We start from the raw sequence: 14354 nt of genomic DNA, 5'->3' as shown, positions 1-14354 counted from the left end.
CATTGTATTACAAAAAAAAAAAAAAAAACGTTGCGGCATTCTGAAATTAACTCAGCAGTCTTGTGAAAATTTTTGAAACTTGGCCCATGTCTGCGCGTTCGTCTGTAAGTTTTGTTGCTTCGTGTAAAAATTTTTTAAATACTTTTGTCTTTCCAGCTTTATACTTTCGAACGAGTTTCGGATTTTTCTCGATTATTTCTATACATAATTTTTCCAATTCTTCTTTGTCCGATATGCAGAACCAATTATTTTCTTCGACGACCTATAAACAGTCAAACTCATTATTGTTTAGAAAATGTTTCATAATTCAATTTCTAAATAATTATTTTCACCTGTATTGGCTTTTTTCCCAGTTTATCGAGACATTGATCCAATATCTTTCTTACTATTTGAAAGTTTATTACTTTAGCTTGGAATAAATCGACCAACTCTTCAATATAGTGTATATTATTTGTACTAAAAACACAAAGATAAGTTTTATATTCTGTTTTTACTTTTCCTCGTATTGCAGTAATCTTACCAAAATGTAAATTCCAAGTTGTGGCGTTGTAGAAAAGCCAATACTTCGTTGAGAAGAATCTGTGCTACCAACGTAGGATTACGATTCTTATCATTTTTTATTATATTACAAAACAGTTGTAATAGTTCAAAATCACTCTATCATGGAAAAGTAAAAATTATTAATATATATATATATAATCATTTCTTTATGCTTTTAATAATTATCACTGTTTAAATTTACCATTATTCCAATAGTTATATGAGGTGTAATACAATAATCTTCCATTATCGTTCGTCTTATTTCTTCTGGCAGTTCGGGTAAATGTTCTTTTAAAGATAAAACATCGATCAAATTATGTTTATTTTCTTCAGTTTCACTGACGTGTAAACGCAAAGGAGGTAGATTTGGTTCAGGCATAAAACGATAATCCTAAAATCATTTATAAATTTCTTTTAAAAGTAATAAATACGCAATATTTGTTTATGCGAGAAATGGCCAAACATTAAATACGTTACGTGATTTTCTTCTTTTTCACGCATAAGAATTGTTTTCTTACATATTGGATCCCACAAGCGAGTTTCGTTGATAATTTCGTCTCCTCTTTCTAAAATTGAAATTTGTCTTTTTATCTCGTATTCAATGGCATTATTGACCGCGCGTGTACTTCCAATATTTTTTATCTCCGTACGAACGCCTAAAGGTGCATCGTGTTTACTCAGAGAAACATTTACATCGACACGCAATGCCCCCTCTGCAATTACAAATAGTACACTTTAATGTTAAATATCTGTCCATAATTAATAATTACTTTCAAAGAACAATATTTTATACATAAAGTAACCTTCCATTTTACACGAACACGTGTTTATCAATTGTAAAATCAAACAAAGTTCTTTAACGAGTGCTGCTGCCTCTTCCCCGTTCGATAAATCTGGCTCAAAGACTAACTCCATCAGAGGTAATCCAGCACGATTGAGGTCAATTAAACTCCTATTTTAAATTGAACAAAAATTATGTTTTCAAGTTTCTATTTCGGAGTAAGGTATAGACTTTTAGTTACCACGAAGAATTAAAACTCTGAATTATTAATACCTTCCAAGTGATTCGTAGTGGAAACTTCTTCCACTGTCTTGCTCCAATTGTATTTGTTTAATTTTAGATGATTTCAAATATGGTTCTTTATGTATACTTGGATTAAATACCATGAAATTAATTTCACCATCGACGGCCAAAGGATTTTTGTGTTGCGTAATTTGAAATCCGGCCTGTGTAAAACAATTGCTATGTTAATTCCTATAATCGTGTCCGAGTACTTCTACTTGCATAGCCATCTATGTACCAAGGCTGCGTAATAAATACTTACAGGTAAATCGGAATAGAAATAGTGTTTTCTCTCGAACGTCGAAGTATCGTTTACTTTACAAGAGAGAGCCAAAGCAGTTAATACTCCAGCTTCTACACACTTTTTATTCAATATCTACAATAATAATGTATTAGAAAATTACTTAATCGGTTTCTAAAAGTAGTTATTATACTTTACTGGCATTGTTCCTGGCATCGCGCAATCAAAGAGCGAGACGCAAGAATTAATTAAACTCTGAAACTTTGTCGAGGCTCCAGAAAACAGTTTTGATTTCGACGCGATCTGAGCATGAATTTCCAGACCTATCGTAGGTTTCCATTCTGCTCTATACAAAATCATTATGTATAAAAATTCCTAAAATAAATTCCAATAAATGGCACATCAATAATTTGCCAATATACTTACAAACTTGTAGAGGCATATCGTAAATGGCATCTTTTATGTGCATTTTTGCAATAATTCGTCACAAAAAAATGTCCATTTTTACATGATATCATTATTGTTTTTTCGTTTGTATAAACGCTCGAGAGTAAATATTTGTAGGAAACAATTTTGGTAACACAAAATACGTTTCTCAGTCTTTAATATAACGGTGTAACCAAAATTATACATCTACTATCGGTAGCCAGATTTAATGACTCTTTAAATTAAGATTAAAGTTTAAGATCCTTTATTAATTAAGAATCTTATAAGTATCTCTGCGGGTCCATACGATTTTCATAGCGAAATACCTAACGCCATCTATTATCAGGGATTCGTACTGATACTACGAGCTCACACACACAACATGGTCTATCATTGAGTTAAAATCTGCAAAGAAACAGTATCGCCATCTAATATCAGGGTTTCGAACTCAAAAAATCGTCCCAGGATCACAGAATGTGTGTGGAGGTATCCGGAGTACAGCTACCCCCACTCCTCCTACTCCTGATTCACAGTACCTTGATTATTCATTAATAACTCCTTTTCCGGGAATAAAATATGAACTTTTAGAATTTAAGAATATAGTATAGACCCTTGGCAACATTCAAGGATAGTTTTTAGAACCACTCCGCCAGTAATTAACATGTTATTAACGAATATCGGAAGTCGGAACATTTACGGCCGCATCACCGTCTGCTTTAATCGATGAATTATCAACTTTTCGATAATAACACGCATATTTTGGCTATTGGAGAAGCAAATAGACATCCCTGACAACATTCCAAGACCGATTTTGTAACGCTCCATGCTCTAATTAATTAGTTATTAGCGATAGATCTCTAAGGCGTCTCGTTAAAAGGTTAGACGCATTGTGCCGACCTCCGATATTCGTTAATAACTATTTAATAAGGCATCAGATGGTTTTAATGATTATCCTTGAATGTTGCCAAGAGTCTATACTATATTCTTAAACTCTAAAAGTTCATAATTTGTTCCTAGGAAAGGCGTAATTAGTAAATTAACGAGCAATAGTTCATTGAAAGTATTGATTTCTACTGTGGCGCCACTAGTGGCGAAAATAGGGTACTATCTGTTTCTCGGCTTGTAATTAACAACTGCTCGTTAATTTACTTATTACGCCTTTCATGGGAATAAATTATGAACTTTTAGAGTTTAAGAATATAGTATAGACCCTTGGCAACATTCAAGGATACCTTTTAAAACCATCTGATGCCTTATTAAATAGTTATTAACGAATATCGGAAGTCGGCACACTGTTTTTAACCTTTTAACGCGACACCTTAGGAATCTATCGCTAATAACTAATTAATTAGAGCATGGAGCATTGAAAAATTGGTCTTTGAATGTTGCCAGGGATGTCTATTTGCTTCTCCAATAGGCAAAATATGCATGTTATTGTTGAAAAATTGATAATTCATCGATTAAAGCAGACGGTGACTCAGTTGCAAATGTCCAGACTTCCAATATTCATTAATAACTTGTTAATTACGGGGGGAATGATTCTAAAAACTATCCTTGAATGTTGCCAAGGGTCTATACTACATTCTTAAATTCTAAAAGTTCATATTTCAATCCCAGAAAAGGAGTTATTAATGAATAATCAAGGTACTGCGTATCAGGAGTAGGAGGAGTGGGGGTAGCTGTACTCCGGATACCTCCACACACATTCTGTGATCCTGGGACGATTTTTTGAGTTCGAAACCCTGATATTAGATGGCGATACTGTTTCTTTGCAGATTTTAACACAATGATAGACCATGTTGTGTGTGTGAGCTCGTAGTATCAGTACGAATCCCTGATAATAGATGGCGATACTGTTTTACGGCAGTTTTTAGCGCAATATTCAAATAAGAATCGCTTCTAATAATTGTTTATAACTTATTAATTACATTGAATAATGTATAAAGAAATGGTTGAATAACTTAATTAAATTCGAATAATATTTTTAAATCTAGAATTTACAAAAATTAAGGAGTTACTGGGATAGGTAGAGGAGAATTTAAATAAAAAGCGTGGAATATATGTACTGTGATTTTGATTTTTTATTAATATAAATACAAGGAATGTTTTACACATTTCTAACTCTTATAGCATGGTTTATAAACAAATTAAATTGATGAGTAATATGTTTAAGGAAATTTTTGTAACCTCAGTGACTCTGTGCATATTAAATAAAATTTGATTTAATTTAATTTCGATATAATTTAACGAAAGAATGGAAAGGTGATTCAGTGATTATATACATTATGCGTAAATCAATGTTTTTATTAAGTTTTATATAGGATAATAACATATTTGATTAAATAGATGTACTATTCGCGCGATTTCCTATAAATTAGGACCAGCCTAAATATTATTAATGTCAAACTATCACATTGTTATAATCGTGACGTTCAATCACGATTTCGAATCTCAATTTTACAGCGTTTGTGTTATGACTATAACAATGTTCTTATGTTACAACAATTTATATATCATGTTATCCTCAGAGTATCGTACTTAAAATTTTACATTTTAACCAAAGAATTGTTTGAATTTTATATCTAATAATATAATGAGATGGTAGAGTAATTCTGCTAAAACTAAGCCCAGACTCGCAGAGTCGAATCCCAGCTTCCAGTGGAGAGGGCAGTCCCATCTGGTGAAACTCGTAAACAAGATACTCGATTTTCATGTCCGTACAAAAATGCAACGCGTTGACATTTCAATGTATCCCATATATTTACAGTGTAATCGTTATAACCCGCGAAAAGTAGACGTCCGCTGACACTCAAGTCGACAGCATTTGCCCCGAATATTATACTTTCTTTAGCGTAAATTGCTATCTCTCTATCCGCGCGCAAATCAAAAAGGCGACAAGTTGCATCGTCGGAACCTGTTGCTACTGCATCACCACCAGGATGAAATTTTACCTGAACTCCGCATAACACGACATAATGACAATTATTTTTCTTATAACAGCATTGGCTTATCGTTACAGTATATCTCAATTAATAATAAATATAATAAACTTTTACATACAGAATTAACGTCAGACTGATGTCCCTCGAAACTTTGAACACATTGACCAGTGCGCATATCCCATATCAGAACCATTTTATCACAACTGCCGGAGACAAATGTGTTACCAGTTTCACTTGGCGCTAAATCAACGGACATAACGTCACTGGAATGACCAAGAAAGCTCTGCAACAGCTGACCGCTTTCTACGTCCCATAAAGCGCACGTGCTGTCTCCGCTACCCGTTAAAATTTGTTGATCGCTATTAGGAAATACACAACAAGACATATAAGATGTATGCGTAGCAACAGTTTTTTTCCTAGTAGACACATCGTCCTCTTGGCTCAAAGAGTACACTGTAACTTTATTATCTAATCCCCTGCAAAGAACGAACACAATATCTCAGACATCATAAAAATAATTAATTGTTATAACGGTTTAGTTTATGTTTAATACCCGCAAGCAACGAGAGCACCGCTTGGAGCATAAGCGCAAGCCATAACCCAGATGGTCGGCATAGTAAGCGCGTGTTCTTTATTTGTTGTAAAAGCATCCCATATTATCATTTTGCCATCCTAAAACAAATTTTAATATAAAATAACCTTTTAAAGCGTTACGTAGCAAAAATTTAAATCGATCTGTATTACGAGTTATTGACCTGCGAAGAAGAAACAATATGACGTTTATCGGGTGACCAATCGGAACAAAGGACTTTCGCTTGGTGACCTTTTAAAACACGTCGTGGTTTTACATTACTACAACTAATCATTTCAAGCCTATCCGCTACACTAGCAACTGAAATTATAATAGATTATTGAATCGAACGTTAAACTTGGCTCGTTGGATATTATTATAAGATTACAATTAATAAGAAACCACGACACTTACGAGTAATATCATTTAATTTCTGCCGCTCATCTTCTAAGCGTATTTTTAAACTTTCTGCTTCTTTTACTAATCTCTCTACATGTTCCGACTCTGTCATGGAATCCATACTTTTAGTTTAACGATATTAAATACTGGTTAATAAAAAGTGAGTAGTATCGGTATACAGATTGCCATTTGGGCATGTATTCTATCGCAAATCAGCCTTCTTTTACCTGAAATATATTTGTTAAATAAAACAATTATCGTATCGTTGCAAGTAAATTGTAAACAATGAATTTTCAGTCCTGTCACCTGCCGTTTTCATGTAAGAAACACGGCCAATGTATAATTACTCATTAAACAACGAACATCTCTCTGTATGGATGAATTATTTAAACTTTTCACACTTCCTTCCCGCTGATTATTCATTTGTTTTTACTAAAAATCGGTGTTACTATCTCTTTAAAACATGGTCAACGCCAATAATCAATACGATACGACAATAACAAACTGTAGCGCCGGTGCAATGACGTTTTCATATACGACCAACTTAACCTGAACATTTGACAGTTCAGAAAAATCATAAGAAATACTTATGGCTTTTATGATAATATCCGTTATTAATGGGAATCATTATTATATAACAAATCATTAAGTTATAACTACAGAATATATTCTCGCAATATCAAACGCAGTTCTATCAAACGATGGATCATTTACTTCTCGAGATAGATATATTAAATTAAAATATATATTGATATGTTATGAAAATTGCTAGTAAATTTATACATATATGTACGCATATGCAATTCATATTTCATGTGTTTTCAAAATCAATTTTTATGAAAGCAAAGGTTCTTACAAAAAAATTTTTACTCTACATTTCGTAATTATTTTTTTCAAGATGTATCGCTTTCTTTTGGATTGTACTATATATTTTGAAAGATTCTATATATTTGTATTGCAATAAAGTCACTTGTGTATCTCTTTTTATTATCTTGGAACAAAACACTCAGAATTATTAGCCAGTAATTGATAACACCTGTTATTGGTTTCCGGTGTTAGTTGCATATTTATAAGTGAGTTTAATGAATCCATCGTAAACATCTTTCTAAATTTAACATTAATTCGATAATAGTTACATAATTGTTGTATAATAATATGCATTTTAAATTCAAGCTTGGCGCTTATTTCTTTTAAAGGCGCTGTCAAGTGCTTATAACCTCGAACCCAAAATCTACTTTACTAAAATGTATATATTATATCGGCAATAAGCTTAGTGTGCTCCTTAAAAAAAAATTTAATTTTTAATATAAGTAGCCTGGAACACTTTGGACAGAGTACCGAATTCAAAATAATTTAGATTATAAACTAGCGCACGTATCTGTATTCGAGGTTACGGCGCAGGTCAATGGATATCGACTTCCTGTCGATGTGGACGTCAGAGTGGGGTTGAACAGTACGTTCTTCTGCTCATCGTTGTCTTGATCGTTCTTTGCTTCTGAATTCGTTGCCGGGTTGACGGGATTTCGACACATCAAAATGGCTCTTTTATCCCTACGTTTGGCTTCCTCCATAGCGAGGCAATTACCAAATGCTACGATTCAGGTAATTCGATTTATTTCAATTAATTCGTCTACGAGATAACCAGGGATTATTATCTGCCGACATTTTTCACCTTGCTACAATCGCACGACTCGCGTACCACTTCGTTTAATTCTTCATTTTTCATTAATTGAAACATGTTCTCGTTTAATTGTTAATAATTTCTGTTCATATTTCGCGATGATTGAAGTATGAATTGTATTAGAAACACTTTAACTCTGTAGTGTATTACATAAACAGAAGGGTACCAAGTTATGTAATAAGTTATGGGTGGTATTGTTTCTATGGTACAATAATAATAAATTTTAATCTTACGTTATAGGTGAAGTGGCCTGCTGTTGGTGTTGCCTCCTGCAAATATCATGTATCCTGCAGTCGCCGCTCTGCTGAAATTTCTTCAATCTTGGAAGAACGTATACTTGGTTCAGCTCCAAAGGTAAACCAATAAATTTGATCTGTAACGAAAAACAATAAATAATATGAATATATAATATCGATTTCCAATAAATCTTACATAATGTCTTATAATACTCTGATGTTCTATGTACATTATTTCATTTTAATGTAATCATTAATTTTATATGTATTTTGAACCTAAATATAGACCAATCTTGAAGAAACTGGTAGAGTACTGAGCATTGGAGATGGTATTGCTCGTGTCTATGGTCTTAAGAACATTCAAGCAGACGAGATGGTGGAATTTAGTTCAGGGCTAAAGGGTATGGCTCTGAATTTGGAGCCTGACAATGTAGGTGTTGTCGTATTTGGTAATGACAGGCATATTAAGGAAGGTGACATCGTTAAACGTACCGGAGCTATTGTTGATGTACCCGTGGGCGAGGAGTTACTAGGACGTGTCGTAGATGCATTGGGTAACCCTATTGATGGCAAAGGACCGCTCAATAACAAACAAAGATTTCGAATTGGTACCAAGGCACCTGGTATTATCCCTAGGTATTTATTTTTCAAACACAATTATTATCGTAATAGTAATTGAATCGAGTATTAGTTTTTATTAACAGTATTTTTTCAAGGAACTCGTTTCTTTTTTTTTAAAGGGTGTCTGTCAGGGAACCTATGCAAACTGGAATCAAAGCCGTCGATTCCTTAGTACCTATTGGTCGTGGCCAACGTGAGTTGATCATTGGAGACAGGCAGACCGGAAAAACTGCTCTTGCTATCGACACAATTATTAATCAGAAACGATTCAACGATGCTGGCGAAGAGAAGAAGAAATTGTACTGTATTTACGTTGCCATTGGTCAAAAGAGATCCACCGTTGCACAAATTGTAAAACGTTTGACGGATAGCGGGGCCATCAGCTATACCATCATTGTTTCTGCAACTGCCTCTGATGCGGCACCTCTTCAATATCTGGCCCCATATTCTGGTTGTGCAATGGGAGAATTTTTCAGGTATTTTCTATTTATATAAAGTAATTTCTCTAATAAAGTCTTGAACTATTTAAAGCATACGAAAATTTAATGATTCTTAATAAATTGTATACTTCATTAAAAATTTTTTTTTTACAGAGATAATGGAAAGCATGCTTTGATTATTTACGACGATTTATCAAAACAAGCCGTTGCTTACAGACAGATGTCTTTGTTGCTAAGGCGACCACCAGGTCGTGAGGCTTACCCTGGTGATGTATTTTATCTTCACTCTCGTCTCCTTGAGCGAGCGGCTAAGATGAACGAGAGTTTAGGTGGTGGTTCTTTGACTGCTTTACCGGTTATCGAGACTCAGGCTGGTGATGTGTCTGCCTATATTCCCACAAATGTCATCTCTATCACCGACGGTCAAATCTTCTTAGAAACAGAATTGTTCTACAAGGGTATTCGTCCTGCAATTAACGTTGGTTTGTCAGTATCCCGTGTCGGTTCTGCCGCTCAAACAAAAGCCATGAAACAGGTAATGTATATTTGTAACCTATTTATAAGTTTAATAGATATTTATATACATTTAAGTGGTATTGAAATATATTTTACATTTTGTTCGATAGGTTGCAGGTTCCATGAAATTGGAATTAGCCCAGTATCGTGAGGTAGCAGCGTTCGCACAATTCGGTTCCGATTTGGATGCCGCGACCCAGCAACTGTTAAACCGTGGTGTCAGATTAACAGAACTTCTGAAACAGGGACAATATGGTAGAACAATATAAAATTATAACATATAATTAATTCGAAGTATAAAAATATTAATAACATTGAATGTACAATAATGTTTTTAGTACCTATGGCTATTGAAGAGCAAGTGGCCGTTATCTACTGTGGTGTCCGTGGATATCTCGACAAGATGGAACCTTCAAAAATCACTGCCTTCGAAAAGGAATTCCTTGCTCACATCAGGTATCTCTTTCAAAAAAAGTTTCGATATTTATATTTATTTCACTCGACTGATAATTTTACGTTCCAATATTTTAGATCCACGCAACGAGATCTTTTAGATACCATCGCTAAAGAGAACACGATCAGTGAAGCCTCTGACGCTAAAATGAAGAAGATTGTTACTGATTTCCTTGCATCCTTCGCGGGTTAAGGTTAACATTTCAGTATAAATAAATAATATTTCTCTGCTATGCAAGAGCCATGTGCAAATGATGTTCATTGTTGCAAAACTGTCTAATGTATACCATTTGCACATTATAAATATTATTACAAAGAATTCCACATTTGAACGCTAAACATGATAGTCATATACAAATGCTTATACACATTACATGTTGATCATTATCGAACATAAGATACTATGATTTCGGTTATTGCGAACAATTGCCTCTACTGAAAATTTTTTCGATCATAGCAGGAGCGGATGAAGTATCAGAAAGAAATGAGTAATAAAGTTCTAGAATTTTTTCAAATCTATTCGTGTCATTTCCTTTCCTCGACGTACAGTAGTGCCCACTTAAGTGGCCGCAGTCGTTTAAATGGATATTAGTTACTTCTCAGAGTTCAACGGAGATAAGGAAAGAGGATAAGTGCGAGTAAGATGCAATAGCTGGCACCCGAAACCATATATGCATACAATGTATCAAGTTACTTGGCTTCCAAGAATTTGTAGGGATAATCGCGGCCATTTAAATGGGCACTACTGTAAATCTACACTTTATTTACTAATATTTATTTGTACATTGATGTATATGTTTTCAGTCCATACACTTTTTTTAATCTTACAAATCAGAACGTCGTTGTTACGCTAATTTGACGTACATTAAATCGTTCATTGCGGCGCGAATTTTGATAGTAACGGGCACTGACAGCACATACAGAGCACAACAAAGTTATTGAACTATTACATATTTGTTTGTTCCGTATGAAATGTTTCATTCTCCAATTTACAGATCGGAGATCTGTAAGTATTTTCATCGTGACTTCTTGGCGGGCTGCGCAGAAGCAAGCGTGTTAAGATTTCCAATATCTACTAGATTCATTTTTCTTTTATCAACTTGTATTGACTTGAAGACTTTTGTAATCTGCCCTGTAGCGATTGTACACTTCTGTTCACGGGCAGTGAAAACCTGCCCTTCCACTACTGGCATATTGAACAACAACGTTAATCTAGCTGTTGTGAATTCACCTGGCATCAACATTTCAGCTCCTGATTCTAATATTAAATCAAGGCGAGTGTGTATATTCCAAGTTGAGCAATAAATATGTGTACACTGTCCAGATTTCTGTCAAAATAACGCACAAGTTAGATAAAATGAAAACAAAGTTTATGGGCGAATAGACATATGAAGAACGTTTAAATCAATTTGGATTTTGTCATATACATTGATAGCTTTAGAGAAAGAAGAAAAAAGTTTGCACCAAGTTTCAATTACCTCTCTTAACTATAAGAATAATAATAAGGTGAAACGTGAATTATAAATTTACAACCATTTACTTACATCATATAACAAGTCCAAATTGGTTTAGGCTACTTTCACATGCATATTCGTTTATATTCTTTATATTAGTTAATCGTATAAAAAAAAAATTAATACTTTTATTGGTTTGTTACGACCGCCTTCCATTTTGGTTAGCAAATATAATTGTGCTTCAAAGTGATTACTTAAATTTAAATATTTGCTTTGACATAATATCATTCCTCTGCGTACCGACTTTAATTTGATACCTCTTAATAAGACACCTATATTGTCACCAGCCCTTGCTTTCTCCACACTTTTTTGAAAAATCTAATGTAAATATATAATTTTCTACTATGGTTCTGTTACTTCTCTTGTATACAAATATCATTAATCTATACACATTGAAACAATCTTAATCTTTACCTGTATGTCTGAAATCTTAGCCTGAAACTTTTCGTCGAATCCTAATAAATCTGCTGTATCGCTTTTCTTTATAATACCTTGTTTCAATGTTCCTACCACGACTGTACCTCTACCAGGTACTGTGAAAACATTATCAATAGGTAATACAAAAGGGGAGGCATAATCTCTTGTTATAGATGGTATGTAATTGTCTAAAGCATCCAATAATAATTTTATGGAAGGAACTCCCAAGTTTGATTGATCTCCATTCAAAGCAAGTAAAGCTGAACCATAAATTATTGGGCATTTTGACTCATCAAATCCATACATATTCAGTAATTCTCTTACTTCTACCTCCACTAATTCAGAAATTTCTGAATCTACCAAGTCGACCTAGAAATTATTTAATGAATACTAATATTTAAAAAATGTATTGTAAATACTTATAATAAATATTAACCTTATTCGTATATACAATAATATATTTAATTCCAATTTGTTTGATCAGTAATAAGTGTTCCTTTGTTTGAGGCATAGGACCATCGTCAGCTGCAACTACTAAAATTGCACCATCCATTTGTGATGCACCAGAAATCATATTTTTGAGAAAATCAGCATGACCAGGACAGTCTGTGTGCGCATAATGTCTTTTATCTGTAGCATAACCGACATGAGCAATGTTTATAGTAATACCACGCTTTTTTTCCTCAGGTGCTTTATCGATTTCATCGAATGTTACAAATTTGTAATTTTTATTTCTTTCAGAAACATATTTTGTTATAGCAGCTGTCAATGTTGTTTTACCATGATCTACATGTCCTATTGTGCCTACATTACAAATTTCCTCTTTCAATGGAGCTACTTCATTACAGAAATATTGTACTTCATTTTTTAATTTTGGTAAGTTATTTCTGTATGACACACATAACGTATGATGCTTTTTACACAAATTTTTAATAATTGCGTTATATTTAACCAACGTATGGAAAATAGTCTTCATATTCGTACATTCTTATCACACGCTTTTCTTATTATTGTTTAGTTTATTATAATTTGCTATCGAACAAAAATACTATGTGCTCATGTACACGTGATCTGGCATAGTATGTGAAAGTGGCATGAGGTGTCCCCGGTGCACCCGTGGCTCCGTCTGACATCGTTGCAATGGACGTTAATGTCGTTTTCTTTTCAACGTCATTGCTTGAACCAATAGTAAATTATAAATAAAGTAATTATAACGTGAAAAGAAGCTGTAAACATGTCGGGACGAAAAAACGTTCAAACTGGCTTTCAACCGGTAAGTTTAGATACAAATTACTTGCTTCGTTAAATTCTATATCATTACAATTTAGATGTAACCTCTACTGCATTACAGGATTCCGATGTTTACATTACGTACGACGATCAACAAAAAATTAATAAATTTGCAAGACAAAACGCTAAAATGGAAGACTTGAAAGAAGAATTGAAAACTAAACAGGTACATGTGAATTTTCGTATTACCCATAACCTTATTTGGTCATGCTTAATTTTACGCACATTGTAACGGTTTCCGTAGAACGAGTTAAAAAATTTGGAAGATGCCTCTGATGAAATAATTCTTCTAGACGACAACGCAAAAATACCGTATTATGTAGGCGAAGTTTTCATTTATGAAGACTTACAGAAGACACAGGTTTGTTATTTACATATAACCTCTTTAGCAACAATCTTCGGCACTTAAATGTAAATGTTCACTATTTTCCTGTAAAATACAGTAGTAGTATTGTCTGTTAGTTGATTGCTCGTCTGATTAAAAAATACAAACTTTTACATTTATAGAGTTACTTAGATGAGATTAAAGAGAAAAAGAAAATGGAAATTACAAATTTGGTAAGCAGATGTGCAGATTTAAAAAACATTATGAGTGAGTTAAAAACTCAACTGTATGCAAAATTTGGTAGCCGTATAAATCTAGAAGCGGAGGAAGATTAATCCAATCAAATCCACGAACAAATTATTTTATATAATTATTCTCTATGTTCTCTAACTAACATAATACACACTGCATTTTTTTATTCACAATATGTACAGGTAAAAACAGTTTCGCATTTCATTTGTGTCTGTGATGCAAGATCATTATTGTTTGTCCATATTAATTAATTAATTAATTAATTAGTCATTGCTGCTTAATAAACTTATTACTCTATTTCAACAGATTTTTCCTTGATACTATTCTACCTTCCTATGATATTAATTATAAATAATGTATAAAATAAATATGTACTTCATTTAACAATAGTTTGCATAAATATTAGGAATCGCGTGATATATATATT

At 33.3% G+C, this 14354-nt stretch overlaps 5 protein-coding genes across 6 annotated transcripts; 2 read left to right on the top strand and 3 right to left on the bottom strand.

Annotated features, from left to right (window-relative positions):
- Window positions 1–35: 35 nt before the first annotated feature.
- LOC122395162 (glutamyl-tRNA(Gln) amidotransferase subunit B, mitochondrial) lies at window positions 36–2562 on the bottom strand. Of its 2 annotated transcripts, none has more exons than XM_043392541.1 (10): window positions 2271–2562; window positions 2043–2219; window positions 1866–1979; window positions 1595–1767; window positions 1344–1492; window positions 1018–1253; window positions 743–931; window positions 521–657; window positions 333–456; window positions 36–262 (listed from the first exon to the last, which is right to left on the bottom strand). In XM_043392541.1, exons 1-10 carry the CDS (start codon window positions 2298–2300, stop codon window positions 47–49), a joined length of 1545 nt encoding a protein of 514 aa, XP_043248476.1. In that variant the 5' UTR covers window positions 2301–2562; the 3' UTR covers window positions 36–46. The 2 variants fall into 2 exon arrangements, with proteins under 2 accessions (XP_043248476.1, XP_043248475.1); XM_043392540.1 differs by having other exon boundaries at window positions 2043–2190.
- Window positions 2563–4725: 2163 nt separating this feature from the next.
- Window positions 4726–6736, bottom strand: LOC122395144 (guanine nucleotide-binding protein subunit beta-5). The gene is made up of 6 exons (XM_043392514.1): window positions 6489–6736; window positions 6198–6409; window positions 5968–6104; window positions 5766–5884; window positions 5331–5688; window positions 4726–5221 (listed from the first exon to the last, which is right to left on the bottom strand). The coding sequence occupies exons 2-6, from the start codon at window positions 6301–6303 to the stop codon at window positions 4892–4894; spliced, it is 1050 nt and encodes a 349-aa protein (XP_043248449.1). The 5' UTR covers window positions 6304–6409; window positions 6489–6736; the 3' UTR covers window positions 4726–4891.
- Window positions 6737–7623: 887 nt separating this feature from the next.
- LOC122394941 (ATP synthase subunit alpha, mitochondrial) lies at window positions 7624–10643 on the top strand. Its single transcript, XM_043392134.1, has 8 exons — window positions 7624–7784; window positions 8104–8217; window positions 8386–8735; window positions 8840–9196; window positions 9314–9695; window positions 9787–9931; window positions 10015–10132; window positions 10208–10643. The coding sequence occupies exons 1-8, from the start codon at window positions 7719–7721 to the stop codon at window positions 10320–10322; spliced, it is 1647 nt and encodes a 548-aa protein (XP_043248069.1). The 5' UTR covers window positions 7624–7718; the 3' UTR covers window positions 10323–10643.
- Window positions 10644–10785: 142 nt separating this feature from the next.
- Window positions 10786–13125, bottom strand: LOC122394942 (elongation factor Tu-like). Its single transcript, XM_043392136.1, has 4 exons — window positions 12497–13125; window positions 12058–12429; window positions 11770–11961; window positions 10786–11457 (listed from the first exon to the last, which is right to left on the bottom strand). Exons 1-4 carry the CDS (start codon window positions 13034–13036, stop codon window positions 11146–11148), a joined length of 1416 nt encoding a protein of 471 aa, XP_043248071.1. The 5' UTR covers window positions 13037–13125; the 3' UTR covers window positions 10786–11145.
- LOC122394943 (prefoldin subunit 4) lies at window positions 13121–14214 on the top strand. The gene is made up of 4 exons (XM_043392137.1): window positions 13121–13333; window positions 13412–13516; window positions 13595–13711; window positions 13858–14214. The coding sequence occupies exons 1-4, from the start codon at window positions 13295–13297 to the stop codon at window positions 14008–14010; spliced, it is 414 nt and encodes a 137-aa protein (XP_043248072.1). The 5' UTR covers window positions 13121–13294; the 3' UTR covers window positions 14011–14214.
- Window positions 14215–14354: the final 140 nt, after the last annotated feature.

This window comes from Colletes gigas, unplaced genomic scaffold (assembly GCF_013123115.1).
Source record: "Colletes gigas isolate AHSC1104 unplaced genomic scaffold, ASM1312311v1 Colletes_gigas_Sc00005, whole genome shotgun sequence".
Lineage (NCBI taxonomy): Eukaryota > Metazoa > Arthropoda > Insecta > Hymenoptera > Colletidae > Colletes > Colletes gigas.
The sequence above is the reverse complement of the archived record's forward strand: the minus strand, read 5'-3'. Positions and strand labels throughout refer to the sequence as shown.